Here is a 19415-nt window from a genome sequence, read left to right on the forward strand (position 1 = left end):
TAGTCACCATCTGATAAATTTCTTAGTGGCAGGAAGATGACAGAGCAGAGGGGAAAGAGATGCTGATGCCTGCAGTCAAGACAGAAGGAGCCCAATGAACCCGTGTCCACCCCCAGGGAGGGTTGCTTCCCGTCTACAGGAGGGTCAGGGCTGTGGTCCTGCCCCGGGCTACAGGGGGCATCGGTGGCTTTGGGCTTCTTGGTGCACCAACCGAGGGGTGGTATGGCAATGCCCCGAGTGGAGCCTGAGCACCCGGCCCACACACCGGCTTCCCAGACTGTGCCTTGCGCAACATCGCTTCCCTTCACTTTGTCTCCGGTTCTTCACTTACACTCCAGCGATGGGAATAGTTCCTTCCTTTCTAAGTTTGTTGCGAGGGCTTAATGAGAAGATACATTTAACCTGTTTAGCGAAGTGTCTAACATACAATAAGCCCTTGGTCTGTTTGGTTTTTTTTTTTTAACAAGTATTACTATTATTAACCCAATTAAATTCTCAGCAGCATCGATCATTTTGAGATTCTTTTCCTCACGACATCCGAGGAAGGAGGTGAGGGGCACAAAGGAAAGAGAGAAGAACTGAGTGTTTGTCTTATGTGATGATTATTTTAGATCCGTATTGTCTTTTCGAAGTCATAATCAATGGGCCTTCACAATAACAGGAAATAATGATATAGCTGACTGTCATAACAAGACTCCGCCCCTCCGGTGATGGCTGGTCTCTAAGGAAGAAGCTACACCCGCTTCCACAGTGATGATGGAGAACAGAGCAATATTTAGTTTATTAAAACAAAGCAGGAAATGCAAGCTCTGACCCATTTTTTTGCACATAACTCCCAATAGGTGAAGCAAATACTGAATTTCCCCTTTTTTCTTTAATAAGGACATAGTTCTACCGTGAAAATGTCTTCGCCAGTGCAGTCTATATATATGTCGTCATCAACAGTGAAGAAAAGCCACCCCTAATTTCTCACTTCTCTTTCATGATCCTATCAGCACCCACCCCATGCTCACGTGGACATGAAGCAAGCCCTCTCTGTGCCTCACAGGCTAAGCTCTGAGCAGTGAAGGGTGGGGGAGGCAGCCGCCAAGGAAGGTCAACCAGAGCCAGAAGGGGCTAGAAGGGACGAGCCTGCTCTCTGTGTAGACAGACAAGGACACTGTGCCCACCGTCAGGTACAGCAAGTACACATAGTGCATCAGCTCGACTCTGGTCTCAGGCTCTTTGAACCTTGTCAAGAACTCAGAGGTATCATCATCTCTGAAACAAAGTAAACTGGAACTAAAGACGCACTCAGGGCTCTTTTTGGACCCGTGTTCCATCTCCTTATCACCCAGTGCGCCTCTCGCTTGGGTCTCTCCTGGCTTCCTTAATGGACCCAGTTCTCTGACCAAAAAAGGCACTCAACTCACAATTCTCCTCTTGACAAGGGCCCAGCTACCCAGACCAATGAAGCTCTAGGCTGTGCTGCTGGAGTCTCCCCATTAATTCTAGAGGCACCACCTCATCATCATCACTGTTCTTCCAGAAGTCTCACGTTCGGAGGGTCTAACCTGCTTCTTGTCTGGAAGCACTGGCAACAGGAAAGCTATGTTGAGAGTGTATGCCAGAGGGGGGACCGGCTCCAGGCATGTCTGGATGGTGGCAGCACTTACAACCAGAACAAGGCACCTCACAAGAAGGGTTTACCAAAAAGACAATGGGAAACAGGGGGGCGGAATCTGCCATGTGTGTTCATGAGCTCACCAGCTCAAACAATTTGGACTTTCCTCTGTGAAGAGGTCAGAATAATACCACCTAATAATTAGGATATGAAGCAAGCAGCTAAAAGACAAATAATGTTTGCGGAAATATAATTTTGTAAAGAAAAAGAGATACATGGAAACAGATGTTAAACTTGAAGGCTTCCTTTTTGGAAAACCATTATAAGCAGGCTATGACTTGAGAGAAGCTTAAAAAGCCTCTGAGAAGTGACTGTTTCCCATATCCAGTAGCACCATTGAGAGCGGACGTCTGCTGATCAAATAGAAACCTCCCAAGATGAGGCCCCGATCACATCAGAGACTCATCTAGGTTGCTACGTCTCTCCTTAGTGACGCCTGCCGCTGATGACAAGACGTAATTGCAAGTTATTCTCATGGTTAACTAACAAACAGCTTTACCAGAATTCCTGGGGCCAAGCAGAGAAGAACCTATTATGGTATGACTTTCAGATCCAAACTCCTGCTATGTTAAGTTATTTTACAGCTTCCTCTGATTATAGTCTTTCAGCGGAAACACAGTAAGGAAACCGTGAATGCCTGATAACGGCCTTCTACATATTTTAAAGGTAGCGAAGTATTAGTAATGGCTACTTACATCTTAAGCACGCCGTTTCCTCCACGTATAGATAACAGCTCGCTCTTCCCCTATGCCCACTTCCTCTGTTCTCTCCTTAATCTTGGTGCGTGCGCGCACACGCGCATGTGTGGACAACCCAGCCTTGGAACAACACAGTGTGTGCATCGATGGCTCAACTTCATGCAAACTGATGAACTAAAGAATACCTCTCATTATAATCTTTGAACACAGATGTAAATGTAAGCTTTCAGAACCATCCTTTCCATATTGCCAGAGGGAGGACACAGATGTTACGTACGATGCACTCCAGAAGTATCTGTTGTTGGTTATACGACAAAAATGAGGACACACTAAAAATCTAGCACCGAATCATTTGATATATAGAATGCTGTCTGCAGTTTTAGGACACCCATGGTTTTCCAGCTATGAACCTGTCGATCCTCTAGTGACGTCTGATGTGGCCCGTGAGGTTTTTCCTGTACCATGTGAGTGACTTTCGTGCAAAGCCTGCAGCCAGCTCTAGCAGCGCAATCTGCTAACGGAGACTAACTGAGACCATTTAGGAGTGGTTTAGCCTGGAGATAAGCTCTCCGGAGTAACTGACTGAAGGGGGAAATGCCAAGTCTCTGGAGTTACTAAATGAATGGCCTGTGAAAAGAGCACATGTCTGGGGGTGCATGGTCAGCACTCGCCTCCCTCACCCGCAGCCCCTTTATCAAGCGCAGGTGAAGATCAGACATCCACATCTGGTCATCCCATCCACCCTCTCTTCCCCTATCCAGCCCCTGCTCCCTGTCCCCACTGATGGGCCCAACTACTGAGTCCGTCTCTCAAAAATTTAAGAGGCATGGGTGGTGGTCATCAGGGGCTTCCTGAGCTAAACCATCACGTAGAAGCAAGAGCAGAACAAAAGTCACTCTGAGCCAAAGTTACTGGCCCATAGGGGCTGTCAGTGAAGGGAAGAGGCTGGTCTGCAAAGGAGGGAGCAGAAGCACCAGGAGATGCAGAGCCAGGCGACAATGGGGGGACAGAGAGCAGAGAGGCCCCCAGGGGAACCACTCACGACCCCGAGAGAGGGTGACTGACTACCGACCTTGGGTCCCAGCTTTCTCATCCCCACATCAACGAGGCCCCGCTCGTCTTCATTTCCTACCTGTGGGTGCTCCGCGAGACTCCCCATTACAGCCTCACGACAACTAGCCCCTTGTCATTCGAGCAGCTTGGAGTCTTGCACCCGCAGAATCTACAAAGGAGGGACACTTTCCCTGCCGAGGCTATTCGGCCTCCTGGGACTTTTGCTGAGTCCTGCGTCTGTTCCTTCCTTTCCCTTCCACCCTGTTCGTCCCCCAGGAGGTAGTGGTGTGGACGAAGCCATCGAAACAGCCTCTTCGGCTGCCCAGCCTGAGAAGTTGGTGCCCCTCTTTTCCACAATAGGACCTTCCCAAACCAGCCTCGCCCAGGTCCTCTCGCTGGAAAAACCTTCTCTACTTCCCATTCCCGTCTTCTCCCAGTGTTCTGAAATACTCAGCATTTCCACAACTGCCTTGGCATAGAAGTACTAGGTTTCATCCAATTTATTTAAAAAAAAAATGTGTTGAGTGTTTAATAAATGCAAAATTCCTTAATAGGAGTTAGCAAAACCAGGGATAAATTCGCAATGGTATCAGCTTTCAGGAAGCGGACAATCCTGGGGACCAGGAGACAGTGCTGGTAGAACACCCGGGAGCGAATCATTCCCCCAGAAGACAAACTGATAGGAGGGGCTGCTGGTGGGAGCTAGGGAGGAGGGGCTAGGGAGGAGGGCTCTGGGTGGTCCCAGGCAGGGCTTGGTGCACAGAGAGCACATAGCAGTGTGCCCAGGAGAGGGCACAGGACTCGGGCTTGGAGGCAGAGGCCTGTGGGGCCCATCCCGAGCTGGGGGTTGACATCGCAGGCAAAGTCGAGTCAAGGCTCCATATTTGAGGGTTGTTTTCTTTCTTAATTTAACTGGGTCTAACCAGCCCTTACATAAGAAACGCTGTCAGAAGCCGAGGTTAATTCTTGAAGGAAAGACCGAAGTGCATCATTCTCACCAGACTACCTTGACGTTCAAGGCATGCCCCCAACGCGGGACGATACGGCCCTTACGACACACACGGAGCGGCAGCATTGCGCACGCGCGTCTCATCTAGGTACGGCAGGATGCATTCCTCATGCAGCGCCCCAGACAGGAAAGGGACGCAGCTGTGCTCTGAGAGCCACTGCACATCCGCGCATGCCAGGAGGAGGGCAGAGGACAAGGAAGTGAGAGACGACAGTCCCCCACACGGCAGCAGAGAATCCCACGCCCCTTTCAAATGGGGACAGGACTCACGTGGGGACAGCCGGCCACCAGCCTGCCTGGCAGCCCCAGCCTGAGGCCGGAGCCGGGCATCCCTCCACTGTGGCCCCGAGTGAGTGGCCCTTACGACATGCTCTGGGCTTCATGTCCTTTGGCTATAAGGACACTGCTAACCTGCCATCCTATCAGAATAAGACAAACCCGCCTTCTTTGGGCCCCTGTGGCCTTCCCAACCACTCTGACCACCATCTTCTCTGGGGAGGCCATGGGCACTGAGGACGGGCCTGCGGTGTGGGGACACACTCTAGGGCAAACCTCACCCCACCCAAGACACTGCCAGAAGAGGAGGCCCTCCTGAGCCTGCCTGGTCTGCTGGCTTGGAGTTGGGGGCCCCACCTGCCCCTCCAGACCCAGAGACCAGCCCCGAGGTGTTACTGTGTAGGAGAGGCAGGAAGCAAGACCTAGCAGACCGAAGGCTGGGACTTGGCAGAGAACCACTGATTCATCCCGATTCAGAATTCACGTAAGCCAAAGTACTGTTGGGTTTTCTTTTTCTTCAATTTCCAGGCTTTAACTCCTAGCACCTATTTATTTCCTCTCGAGACGCTTTTTTTTTCCTGAAAAGAAATTCTCCTCCCTACCTTTTTGTTCACTTTTCTGTTTGCCTCCTGTTTCCAGTTCTCTATAAGCTACTAAAGAAAGAAAACATCTTTTCAATTCAACCCAGGAAGGCTTGCAGCTGGTCTCTGAGACTCTGGGCACTGGCATGGAGTTTTGCAAACATGTACGCATATTCTTTTTACTCCCGAAGGCAACCTTCCATCCAGAAGCTACCCTACATCTCATAAGTTAATCAGCCAACCTCAGAAATGGGGTGGGGGTGGGGGGAATGGCTAGATCTGTCGAGAACTCTGTTATCTGTATGGAAGACATCCCAGTGCTACCCAAAGCTACTTACCTGAGCACTTTACTCATGACAGAAAGAAAGACTGCCTACAGATTCGATTATGCCTACCTACTAAGAGGCTGGGCTGTGAGTGCTTGTTGTCCTCAACAACCTGTTAGCACTAAGGGACTAGAACATTCTGAGCAGGTTGTAGATGAGGCTGGGAGCCACGCGGCCCACCCAGAATTCTAGAGGGGATTTTACTGCCCCCTACTCAGATCTGTGAGACTGAGGGAGACCCCACACAGCCTACAAGGCCCATCTGCAGGGATTCCATGCCACAAATCCAGTCTCCTGCTCCTCAACAGTTGTTACAATGGTGGAACAAAGAACTGAATCCATGAGCACACGTTAAACACACTATGTATCCAACACTGTAACAAGCAAATACACAGGAAGGAACAGACAAGGTGGAGAGCCTCAGTGCCCTGAAATCCGAGACAGAAGGTACAGACACTCAGCACAAAAGCTAGAAGCAACAGAAGGCAGGACAGAATCGAGCACAAGTTTTCATAGTGTGATTAGGCCTGCCCTAACTCCGCCGACTCATGCGTAAGAGGCCTCTCCTAAAATCCAGGGTGGCCAGGTATTTCAGGGCACATGGCTGAAAAGAGACTGATGCCCAAGAAAGTAGTGGACACAAGTGTGAGTCTGAAGGGCAAGGTTTAAAAAGCAGCTTTAAGTCTCTTTCCATTCCGGGTTCCCTCCTGACCCTGCCACATCCGTGGTCGGAGAAATGGAGCTCCCGGGGCAGCATCAGCTGGCTTGTACCACCTCGGGCACCAGAAGGGCAATCGATCGCCTTCGCTTTCACTCGATAACCAAGGTGCTGAATGCTGTACATTTTAAGAATAAAATCCCTCCCGTTTTCACCTGAAAGCTGCCAAGCAACAAGGAAGATCCTCTCCGTGAAAAGGTGGTGACTTTGAACCATGGGAGGCGGGTTCATTCCCCTGAGACTGAATTCACTCTTTTTGTTTGCTTGGTTTTCTGTTTGTTTGCCTTGAAGACAGGCTTCTGCTTCCATTTGTGTGTGGGTCCATTTCTTGTCGGTTACGCACAATTACATAACACGCTCTCCACCGCAGAGCCCTCCGCCCCCAGGCTGAGCCTGGTCCCAACGCAGTGCTGAAGACAAACACACTTTTATGAAGTGATGACACGGGTTTCCTCTCGCCTCAAACTGTGTGCATGGGGGTCGCAGGGCTCCTCTCCCATGCTGGCTCTGTGGCAAGCTGCCCGAAATTTCCTCTCTTTTAGCCCTCCCTCCCCCAGCCAACCCGCCCTCTTGTTGGTTGTAAGAAAACACCCACAGATACAGCTGTATTCAGACGGGACACCCACACGGGGGCCAGTGTGTGCAAGGGAAAGATGGGTCAGGAGCCAGTGGAATTATACGAATATACAAGAAGAAAGGTTTTCCTTGTCACACACGGAGGGCGATATATAACTCTTTCAACTCTGTAATGTACACAAGATTGAAACCTATTAATAAGAAAGCCTAATGGACTAGGAATGTGTGCCTGACAGAAACTAGCTTTTACAGAGTTTTGAAATGATTCCTAGCTGAGGCCATATGAGCAGCTTATAAGGGAAAAGAGAGGGCGGGTATTAGAATGCCGTGTGTTTCACGTGATAGGATTCATTCACTCACCACTATTTACTGAAGGCCTCCTACGGCCAGGCCCCGGGCTGCGTGCTGCCTGAACATCCCAGATACCCCAGTGGAAAGAAGTGTCCTTGTCTCTCGCCCTCTCCCTCCCCGGCTCCAGCCAAACACAGGCACTGAGAGATCTGACTTCCGTACCCACTTCCAAATCCCCAAGACAAAAGACAATGGTGGGTTCACGCGGACGCTTACCCCAGGTCAGAAGCTCGAGGAGAAGCGCCCTGGGGCTCTCCATGGGCTCTGGGAGCGCGGTGGCTGTTCTCGGAGGTGCTCGCGTGTCCCTTCCCCTGGGACGGCTTGCTGGGGGGGAGGGCTGCCGGGCCATGGTCACACCCATTCAGCAGGCCCTGGCCAGCTCTGGCGCGGCTCCTCGCTTGCCGGTGGCCCTCGCGCTCATCCTTGCCGGGCGCTGGGATACTTCGCGACACCTTGTATCCATGAGAAATCAGGAGGTCTTCTACGCTGTACATAATGCCCCGGCTTCATCAAAGCTCAGCCCCTGGGACTGTGGCGCTGGCAGGACCCACACTGAAGGGACAACAGAGAGCGGGTTTGTGAGGAGTCACGGATGCTCCCGACCCGCGCCCGACACCTCCCGCTGCCTTTACTCCGACCAAACCCAGGGTGCGGTGCCCGCATCGGCCGGGAAGAAGCAAGGATCACCCCGCCTGAAGTTATTCTCCATCACATTCAACCCGAGAGGGTGGCCGTGGCCGCGGCACGGACCCCGAGGGACGTGGCGGGAAACCCGGGGGCCCCACCCTCTGCCAGTGGCCTCTGTAGCAGAGTCTGGAACCGTGTTCAGGCAACGAGATGATTAACAGTGTCCACCGTTCCCTCGCCCCCGTCCTCTGAAAACAAGGGGCGTTAAGCAGCGAGGACAAAATAAACACAGATTCGGAAGCCACAATTACGCCTGGGAGTCTCTAAAAAGAGCAACGACCAGCGCCCGGCTTTACCTTATTACCCTTTGCGCTTCCATCCTGTAACCCTACCTTTGGCTCTCCGAGGGCCGAGCGGGCCCTGTCAGCAGCCGGAGCCCTGACCCAGGAGGGGCCGCGGGGGAAGCCTCTGGACGGCGGCACCACAGCGGGGACCCCACACTTCTCCCCTCCCCCGGGAAATCTGCAAGAATCAGATTTCTCCCCCAAGAAATCCTGGGGCAGCTTTTCCCTCTCTGAGCCTGGGGTGGCCACATCCCAGACCCCAGCAGGGTATATGACTTCAACAGCGCCTCCTTCCCCGGGGGCCGCCATCCTAAGGCCCCAGCACCTGCCGAGAACAAAAGGAAGGGACTTGAGAGCCCATGTGTAAAAACAGGTGGGGCTGCCATGTTTATTTTTACACAAGGGAATCTTCTTTCCTGTGTCTTCCGGTGGTTCTGGGACGGGCCGCGCCTGGAAGAGCTGCAGGAGGAGGCCAGCAGCAGCCCCGCTTGGCCGGGGGACGGAAAGCGCGCTGGCAGCCCCCGCGAACAATGGCCGGGAAATGCCTGTGGGCCACGTGCAGGTGAAAGGGAGACACATGTGCTTCCTGCCCGTGCCAATCCTGACTGGGGCCCGCCGCGCCATTCTGCTGACTGGGCGCGACCCTGCTCTTCATCACGTGCTAGATGACGGGGGAGGGGGGCCCCCCAAAGTCCCGGCCATCAACACAGAGAGTGCATCAGACTTTGGAAGTGGTAATTTCCCATTAGGTCCCTACATTTCATGGAAGGCTGATGAGCTCTGACAGTTACTGTACTGGTGGAAAAGTCTCCAGAGCAATTCTGCCCCTCCTGACGCCCCTGCTATGGGTCTTACGGGGGGGTTCTACCACTTGGGTGGTTCACGTAGAGATGGAAGGACCAGAGCCGTGAGAATTTGTTCTTTGATTCAACAGAGCAAGTCACTGGACTAGAGTCTGCAGGGGAAAGTGATCCTACTACAAGCACATGACTATGGGAACAAAGAGGCCCGGCCACCAGGCCAGGGTGCTCGTTTTGTTCAGTGTTACCCTCACCCCCAGCATCTAGCACATAGTAGGCTCTCATAGATAACTGTTGAATGAATGCACAAATACAAGAAAGGGACATCTGAGCTAGGTTTGGAAGAATGATTAGGAGTTCACTAGCTCAACTGCATGTGTGTGTGTATGAGAGAGGGAATATAGATTTGGGGTACAATTATCTCAGAAGTAAAGAAATGACATGGCAACAAAATCCTGGTAGCCTAGACCAGGGAGGGTCCCCACACTAACTGGCTCAATGTCCCACATCCAGCGGGCACCCCAGTTAACACTGGAAGTTAGGTCTTACTACACTCAGTTTCTCTCTCGTACTAGGTCAGGCTCTTTAAAAGCCGAGTGTGCTATCCTCCAAGTGGCCATGCAGCACTCAGAGGAGAGGGCCGTGTCCACCACAGAGCCAGCAGGGCTGCAGTCCACTGCCAGGGTGGGAGAAGCATGCATGTGGGGCATTTTCCTCCTGGGGGAGGAGTTGGTCCAGTTGGTCTAGCATGGCCATGTGGGCAGGGTAATTCTATCTCGCAAACCCTCGAGGGGCATGACGACCCAGGCCAAGCCATCTTCCAAAAAAGATTCAAGGTCTAAGAGCCATAACTTGACTTTACAGGTCTGAGGTCAAAAGTGTACTGATTACTGGAAACGTCTAACTTGTTCTATCTCACGGAGGCCAGTTTCCCGTGGGGAGCAGGAGCACGAAGCACACCAGCTCCAGCACTCCTGGAGCCGTGCAGGTGAGCCAAGATGAGAGGGGATGACCCGCAGGCCCCACAACCCAAACGAGTGTTCCCAGCCGCCATCCTATCCATGAGGGCTTCCCTCCCTTCGGCTGACGCTCTGCACCCTCACATCCCAACTCAGACCCGGGGTTTCTCCTCGTTTCCACAGCCCTGCTGAACATCACTGCTCCCCTGAAACCGACATGGTTTTTTCTGATCACTCTCAGATTCAGCTTACTTTCTTTAGCATCCTTAGCTATTTAAGACTTAAGGGGCTGCCTCAAGTGGTAGCAAGCACCCCATCACGGACACATCGATCCCAGCGGCCACCAGAAGACGCTGACGTGCTGAGGAGACAGGCCTCCAGCGAACTGCTGGACGAAAAGCTGTCCCTTTTAAAGTTTCTTTCTGATCCTGAGATACCAGCATTCCAAATCAACAGTATTTAATTTGATTACCCACCCACCAACTCAAAGCGTTGCTGTAAAGACAAACAGCGAAATCCGACATAAATGTAAGTTTTTAGAACATTAGATTTAACAACTTGGAAAGTTATGTGTACAGTTAAAATAGTGCCGTATCAAGTGTGATGCTGACACCCGCCCCAGCCGTGACCCCTGGACTAAGTGACTAACTGCACCAAACTGCAGTCTTCTGGTCTGCAAAATGGCAATGCTCCTCTCTTCCCATCCTACCAGACTGTTTTGAGGACCAAATAAGAATGTGTAAAAGTGTAAATCACCACGTAAACACAAGATGGTGGATTGAGCATGCTACAATGGCCCTAGTTTGTCTCTGTAGTGTTACTTGTCTTAATGGAAAGACTTCACATCAGTTATTAATTTTCACTATGAAATTCAGACCATTTCCCAATTCCTCTTGTGTCACTTAGGATGTAACTTTTGATTTCCAAGGTCATACCTGCTTTATATCACCCATATATCTTGTTTTTTGTGAATGGATATTTCAATCTCCATCCAAGTCACTGAGAACAGTGTTATTTTATATAGTCCAAAACATTAAGACACAATTCCTGAGGGCCTATAATGCACCAGGCCCTGAAACTATAATAACGAATAAGACACATTCTTTGCCCTTGAGAATCTTACTGTCTTGCTGTACAGACTGCAGGAAAATAGGTGGAAGGGACCCTAACCTGATCTCAAGGGGTCAAGGAAGCTTCTGGAAGATTGCTTCTAAGCCAAACAAATCCTCCACCTCAAGGTAGACCTACACTGTAAGTATGATTTTCCACACAGTTCATTTAAGAAATTTTTTCCTTCACTACTTTTGTTTGTTTCCTTGTATCAAATACTCATAGTGGAACATCTAGGAAGAGTGTTCACAACAGTGCAGGTGTCTAGATACAATCTCAGGTACGGGGCTGACTTCTAGCATGGGCTGGACCAGAACACAACAAGAGACAAATGAAGCCACTTTAAATATCTTTTTCATTGCATGAATATCTAAATACCATTCATACAGAGGAAACACTTAACATAAGAACAAACAGGTTAAAAGGGAAAACACACTTTATTTCATTTTATGCTCCCAGCAAGCTTCTAAGGTAACCATGAATGTCTCCATTTTACAGACAAGAAAACTGAGGCTGAGAGCCTGAGCTTGTAAGTGAAGATCTGAGGTTCAAACCAAGGTCTGTTTAGCTTCAAAGCCCTTGCTACTTGCTACTATTTTAGGCTTGCCCATCTGAAGTTCCTTCCTATTAAACAACAGAAGTTTCCTAATTTACCAAATAATGCATAAAGATAAACAAGAAAAGATGGAAGGCATGGCGGCATTAAAAAGAAAAACTATATTTAAAAGGAAAAAAATGTCCTTTGTTCCCTTGGATTAGGATGGCTCTTCTACAGGATTCTTTCCTTATGCACACCGGGCACACACAGGCCATGCGCACACGCGTATGTACATACGTGTCCACCTGTACATGCATACGTGTACCCACGCACAAGGCCTAATGCCTCGCTTGACTGTGATGGTTTGATGGCAGGGCTAGTATTAATTTTAAGTGCTCAGTAATAGGATTCATTCACAAATAGACCGTCATTGCTTCGTGACCTCGAGCGGACTTCAGATCATTTTTGGTTTCGGGCTCCTACAGAGCTATCATAAAACCTGTTGCGTGACTCTGAGAAGCAGACAAACTACATCCACGATAAATGGGAACGGAACGAGAAACTTTGAGGGGGGAAAAAAAACCTAAGTTCTAAAAGAAAAATGATCGATACAGAAATAGTTACTCTTATCTACAACATGGATAGGATTTGGACTTCGTGTGAGCAGGCACTGGGAAACCACAGAAGTGTTTGGGCAAATGGGAAAGACTGTCTGACAACCAGTCTGGCAGGAAGGTGGGGGAGAAAAGTGGTTAGAACAAGGACAGACGTGGGGACAAGCAGTTATGAGTCTCTTTTACTGAAACATGCAAGGGTGGTAAACAGAGGGGGATGGGGAAAAAGGAGTAATAAGAGTAATTTTCAAGAAAAGTGCAATGGATTTTAGTCTTGGGCAACTAAGATAATGGTCATTTCATTTAGGAGAAATACAGAAATCATAAATAACTGTTGGTTGAAGAAGATGACAGGTGCTTTGATTTTAATTTAACCAACCTAGCCCCACAAGATTATCTTTCCCCAAATCACTTCCAAATGGATTTTTATCAGATTATTTGTCCCATCCGAAAAACCTGAATGAGACCACTTCAGGTAATTTTATTTTGTGGTAGATTTCTAAGTTCTTTAAATATTAGCCATGAGTATTTAAGCATAGAGTCGTCCACTCCTTCACTGTAGGGATGAGAGTCTGTTTCTCCACGTTGCTCAGTATGCATCTGTTATGTTGAATTGGGCCTGAGACACGGCACCAAAGAAGGGAACCTCCTTGGGCTTCAGTCTTCTCCAGAAGAAGTAAAATAAAGTTGAACTAGAAGTTCTTCGGGGTCCTCCTAGCTCTAGAAATCTGTCCCTCTCTCGAGCCTGTTTCACCCTTGTGATGAACAGCATGCATTTCTAAGTCAGCTGGTCACAGTAAAAGGGATACAGCTTGTGGCCCTGACACAAAGCAAAGCTAAATAGGTCATGTGAAGATAGAACCTCTGACCTTGGCCCCATTAGCACCCAGAAAGGCCAACCAAGAGAGTGGAGCTGAATGGCCACACACAGAGAAGAGGAGGCGGCGGGGCTGGGCACTGAGGCCACAGAGTACCCCAGCTAGTAACTCTCCATCCACAAGTCCCGGAGCACAGGTATTGAACACGTCTTCCAACTTACATCGCTCAGGACACTTGGGTCACAATGAATGTGCCAGGCACGGGGCTCTATGCTGGAGAACAAAAAGACACAAGCCCTTTCAACACCCTCCCTTGCAGATGCTATGGTCTAGGTTGTGGTATGTCCATTACAGGCATGCTCATCACCAGAGGCTGAGATTGGCAAATGAATGTTACTTTGTAACAGGTATCACTTCCTCCTCCCTTTACATTTATAAAAATAAAAATAGTTTTTATTCTCATATTTACAGTTACAAGGCTCCCCAAGACAGTGAAATAAAACTATTAAAAAGCACATTAGATCAACCAGAACTTTTCTTCCTTTTTAAAATTTGCCTAGAACATGAACTGAAAATTAATAAAGAGACAATACCCAATTAAAAATGTAAAACAGATGTTTACTCTCACCAGTAATCAAAGATATGTAAATTAAACCAAAATGCTATTATTCACTGATCAAATTACTGAAGCTTTCAGAAGGCAGTATTTGTTGTAGGTGAGGGCATGATGAAGGGTTTTCCCATTTGTGGGTGTATGACTGTGTGGGGGGCATCTGTGTGTAAATGGGTATTTCCTTTCTTAAAAGTGATTGACATACTATAAAATCTTCAAAAATCTGAAACCCTGTGGGCTAATAATCTTATATCTTGGAATCCATCCTATAGAAATAATCAGAGATACCCACAACGTCATCTATAAAGATACTTACCCAAATTTTAATTATAATACATAAAAATTGAGATCAAATAAATTTGTCTAATTTTTTAAATGTCCTTTTAAGATATGGTTTAAAATATCCTGATGCATCCACATGGTAGACTAGGATATGTATATGCATGTATAAAATTATGTTTTCGATATACAATGGCACAGGGAAATGCTCATGGTACCACATTAAATAGTAAAGACAGGATACAAAACCCTATGTTCTGTACAATAGCAATTTCATACACACATCCAGGAGAAAAAACACCAAAAGGAAACATATCAAAATATCAAAGGTGATACTGGATTCCGTTTTTTTTTTTAACGTCCTTATTTATACTTTACTATATTTTATGAGGTCCTGTCGTGAAATATATTTGGTAGAACCATATGAAGTTGCCATGTTGCAGGAAAAAAATGGCCAAATACTGGCACTTTCATGTACTTTAACTTGATATGATTTCACCATCAGAAAAAAATTTAGGGGCACCTGGCTGGTTCAGTCAGTAGAACAGGCAACTCTTGATCTTGGGGTTGTGAGTTCGAGCCCCATGTTGGGGGTTGAGTTTACCTTAAAAATAAATATTTAAAAAAAAGAAAAAACTTAAGTAGGATTAGGAAAATGTATCTTTGAAAATTTGGAAGACTTAATGAAAATAAAAGAAACACTGAAGAAAAGAATAAATGAACAGTGAATAATGTAAGGTTCTAAGGGTCTACTAGATGGTACATGTGTCATATAACCTGTTTCCAGTAAGCCAAAAATTACATGTTCTGCTGATAAAATCTAATACAAGATTACAAACAGCATTCTAAAGGTCTTGATGAGACATTGTTCTTCTTCTAGAAAACCTAAAACTTCTCAGTTATATTCACTGACATTCCATACTTAAGATGTAATTAGTCCCTCAAATTGTTGGCAGTTCACTGTAAATATTTCTTCAACTGACAACTTTTCAGTCTAATGTTATGATTAATATATAACAAAGTACTTTCTTTAAACAAGAGGTAAATAGCTAAGACCTAAAACAAAGCAGAATGGGGCATGTTGCTAACTGATAAATGGACATCTAATGCTTTCTATGGGTTTTTTTTTTAATCATAGAACTATGTATTTTATTATGAGCAGTAGGATTCCATTTCTCATTTCAGTCTTAAGAATTCAATCAAGACCTCCATAGTCCCAGGTGAAGTTCTGGGACAGTAAGCACTCACACACTGTTGTTAACATTGCACAACAGTGTGATGGCTGGCTCTTGCCAGAGCCCTCACGTTGTTAAAATCTCCTAAACATAAAAAGCATATTTAATTAAAATTAAGTATTTTAATATTTAATTAAATAATTAATAATTATTTAATTGTAAATAAATAATAATAAATATTTAATTAAAATTAAATAAATTATTGCTGTGAAGCAATAATTTTAGTAGAGCTAACATCACTGAGTTAAGTTTCTTTAAGGTGACCAAAAAAAAAAAAAAAAAAAAAGGAGGTGAAAAACTTGGGTCTGAGATCAAAAGGATCCTGGAATGCTAATCTTGCTGGGTTGGGTCAGTGTTAAGGCACTGATTCCAAAACAGAGAAAGAGAAGGAGAGTACCAAATGTTATGTACTTTATTTTTTTCATAAATATTATCTCTTCTAACTTTCTGTCCTTTCCCCCCAAGACTTGTGTGAACACACACACAAACACACTCCTGTCACCTCTTTCACCTCTAAATTCTGCCACACAATTATTGCTTTAGCGACCTCAACCTCTTTTTATGAGACCCTAAGTACCTCATTAACATTTCTGAAAGATTAGCAGTCATTAAGAAAAGAAGTGAAATTGGATAAGATTTTTTAAATCTTCTGGAATTTTTGGCTATTTGCAAAAATAACTGTAAAACTTAACAACAGATTAGAATGTAATCCCACTACCATCATGTAAATCAAACTCCACATGTAAAGATTCCTGATGTAGTCTATTAAACTTAGAACACACTAGTTTTCTTTTAAAATATCTTTAGGATAAAAGAGCCGAGGTCTCATAATAATGTTAAAATTTAAATTATTTCATATAACTTGTACATTATTTTCTAACTGCAAAAGTCATGTAAAGTTATTCTAGCAGTAAACACTGCAAAATTCAGTGTTTCAGTAAAAAGTAAAAGTTCCCAGTAACCCCACTGTGCCAAGAGATAATCACCACCAAGAGTCTGGTTTCCATTTCTCCTACTATTCTTTGTATACACCTACAGTTCCTTTCTGTCTCTCCCCTTTTTTTTTTCTTCTTTGAAATATATCTTGGTGTCCCTTTATAACAAATAATTTCATTTACATGCAGAAGAAACAAGCTTAGAGGTAAGCTATAAAGAGATCACCAAAAAGCAGCAAATTACAAGGATATTTTGTGGTCTAATAATTAATCTTTACCAGTTCGGCCTGGCTGTTCCCAACTATATTGTCTACAGAAAGTTTTTGGAAAATATACTTAAAGACAGTAAAGGTAATAATCCAAATTTTAAACAAGATACCATCAATTTAAATCAAGATAATTGAGGTTTTAGTATCAGAGCTGTTCCTATAGCTTTTCAATGACTTTTAGCATTTAAAGGCTATATCAAAGTATTGGAGACTGACCTCGCCTCCCCTGGGCTGCTAGCCCCAGCAAGTGAGTGTCCCTCAGCATTCCTTAACTCAATAGGCTCTTGAAACAAAGCACAATAGCAAGGTTTTAATGAGTGAGATAACCCTTGCCATCCAAAAGGTGAAAAACAACATCTGTTAAAAAAAACAAATAAACTGCAGTAATGGGTTCAGCAATAGGCCTGAAATAGGATTTCAGAGAGATAGTCTTTGCTTATCAAAGTAAAAACCACAACAGAACAATTGTTTCAAATCCAACGCTCTGTGTTCTAAACTCTCCCTAGATTAATTAGCGTGAAGTCCCGCCAAGCTCATTAAAAGAGAAACTCTGGACTCCTACAGCAGGGTTGGTGTTTACTGTCCTCCCAAACTAGATGACTGTCTAGCAAGGACAATGAGAACTTGGCGGAACCACAGACTTCTGGGCTTTCTTTACTGATAGCATTTCTCGTTTATTTTTAAACTGCACTTAAAAAAAATTATACTCCAAGGATCTTTTCAGATTTGTTTTGTTTTGTTTTAACTGAAAAACTGGTCCTTATTTATTCTCCTTATGTACCTCCAATCTCTAGTTACATTTTCTAGCCATTGAATGATAAGCCCTATACCTCTGGAGTCTGTGACTACTCAGATAGGTCATTAGATAACTCTGATAAGCTTGTCAAGCACTCCAGAGCATGTGAACACCCAGGCACTTGAAGTTTTATTCCAACGAGGTAGAAAGACAAAATTCTCTCTCTCTCTCTCTCTCTCTTTGGCACAGACTTTCTCCACCCACCCAACTCCCTTAAATCTCTTGGGCCTGCCAAGGGCCTGACCTTCCATTCTCTGCAGCACAGGGGTGAAGTTTGCCAGGGAGGAAGGCCCAGCACATTAAGGCCTCCTTCAACAAATATTTGCTCACCCACTCTTGGGGGAGTGAAACTGTTTGCTACATGCTGTCTGCCCAAAGTAATAGTTAGGGACCTTCAGGACCGCTGTTCAGCTGGTGGCCAAGATTGAGACACCTAATATCAAGGTAAATGTTCAAACCCATACAACATTGTGAGAAACCAAATGAATTTACCGAATTCCCAATTTCACATGCAAACCATCACAAGTCCCCTGAAATAGAATTTGCATGTGATTTCTAAAACAACTATACACACTTGCCCTGCTGCATGGTCTTAATCCAGTCACCTTAAATTCTAAAACTGCCAGACACCAGGCACTGTTTTCCTGAAGTTTAGCCTGCAACCACTCAGGTTTGAATACTGAGTCTGCCATTTTTGTCTAAGTATTTCTGGCTGCCTGAATCCTATGTCCCTCTTCTCCCAGGAATCCTCTGCCTCCCCCTCCACCATCAAGCCCCCCCCCACACACCCCATTTTCCAACCCTCATCTCAAATCAAATTTCTTTGCAAACCTAAAAAGACAAAAAGTTAGAGAAGGAAGACATGAAGATGTAGGGAAAACCTCGAAATTGTATGGTCCACACTACTTCATCCCTCTCCCCAAGACAGGCCAGGCAACTAGATTAAGGGAGGGACAGGTGAGCATGGGGGTAGAGGGAGGATATGCAGGGGAAGGGAGTGAGGGTGGCAGGGTGTGGGGGTGGACGGGAGGGTGATCTGCCTAAGCTAATTCCCCAAAGTCCTCTGCTCCTAGAGAGTGTGGGTGGGCAAGGAATAGGGCATGACCAGGTTGCACTGGCCTAGAGTTGTACGTTTTTAAAATTTTTTCTCCAGTAGTGAAATCACAGCTTCTTTTTCAAACCCCCAGAAGAATCTCAGGTGCTGGGTGCTACCTCAATGACAAGGAGCAAGAAGGGAGTTTTCAGCTGTAGGTGCTGAACCCCACTGTGGCCAGGGCATTACGCCAACCCTGGCCTTCTAGGGTGATCTGATGGCGATGGGGGTTGGTGGGGGGAACGAGGGTGCTCAGGAGATCGGAGTGCGGAGACCTAGACAGGCAGGCGGGCGGGCAGGCAGGCAGGCTCCAGATCCCACAAACGAGCTGATTAACAAGATTTACAGCACTCTCAGGCGGGGCTCTTTCCTTTCTCCCACCCTTTTCTCTCTCTCTCTTTTTTTTTTTTTTTTTTTTTTTTTTTTTTTTTTGCTTAACCACCAGCGGCCGGAGAGACCGGGCAGCCCCAGGCACTTGCTGGGAAGCAGCGGCGACTAGCGCCCTAATCCCCGGTCTTGACTCCGCAGAGCCGGGCGCTCAAGGCCCGGCGGAGACCCGAGCAGGGAGCGCGGGGCGCGGCGGCGAGCTCTCAACGTCCCGCCGCGGTCTGGTCCGGACTGCCGGGGGCGGGGGAGGGGGAGGAAGGGGGGAGAGGGAGGAAGGGGGGAGGTGGCCACCGTGGGAACCGGGGACCTCGGGGACTCTGAGCAGCGGCTGTCAGTTCCTGGGGGTGATGTCCGCGAAGTCCGGGCGCGCAGGCGAAAGAGGGAGTTGGCTGGAGCCGGGCTGGCGGGGAGGACGCCGAGAGGGGAGACAGCGACCCCCGCCGTCCCTGGCCCTCCCCGCGCAAGGGGCCAACGAGAGCGCTAACGCCAGCCGCGGCCCTCGGCGCCGGACCCTGGAGTCCCGCACCCGGGCTGGGCACCTGAGGGGCGGCGACGCCCCCTCCCCGCAAAGCGGGCGCTCCCTCACCCCGAGGCTGCGGGCGTGGGGCCCGCGGCGGCCGGCCTGGGCACCGTGCGGGACGCCCGGGGCGGGGGTGCGGACATCCCCTAAAGCTGGGGGAGGCTCACACCGGCGCTACGTCCGAGATGGAGAAGTTGGGGGCGAGCGCGGGAGGCTGGGGGCGAGGC

The 19415-nt window shown here is 47.4% G+C and overlaps 1 protein-coding gene across 1 annotated transcript in view; it reads right to left on the minus strand.

The window, feature by feature from the left end:
- JCAD (junctional cadherin 5 associated) overlaps window positions 1-19415 on the minus strand; it is a 37892-nt gene that overhangs the window by 18341 nt on the left and 136 nt on the right. Inside the window, exon 2 of the mRNA XM_028120851.2 lies at window positions 7468-7803. Within this exon, the coding sequence (XP_027976652.1) occupies window positions 7468-7745 (278 nt within the window). The 5' untranslated portion in view covers window positions 7746-7803. The remainder of the gene's footprint in view (window positions 1-7467; window positions 7804-19415) is intronic.

The sequence above is a fragment of the Eumetopias jubatus genome, unplaced genomic scaffold (assembly GCF_037043125.1).
Source record: "Eumetopias jubatus isolate StellerSeaLion01/CBP00866 unplaced genomic scaffold, mEumJub1_p1.0 scaffold_8, whole genome shotgun sequence".
Taxonomy (NCBI): domain Eukaryota; kingdom Metazoa; phylum Chordata; class Mammalia; order Carnivora; family Otariidae; genus Eumetopias; species Eumetopias jubatus.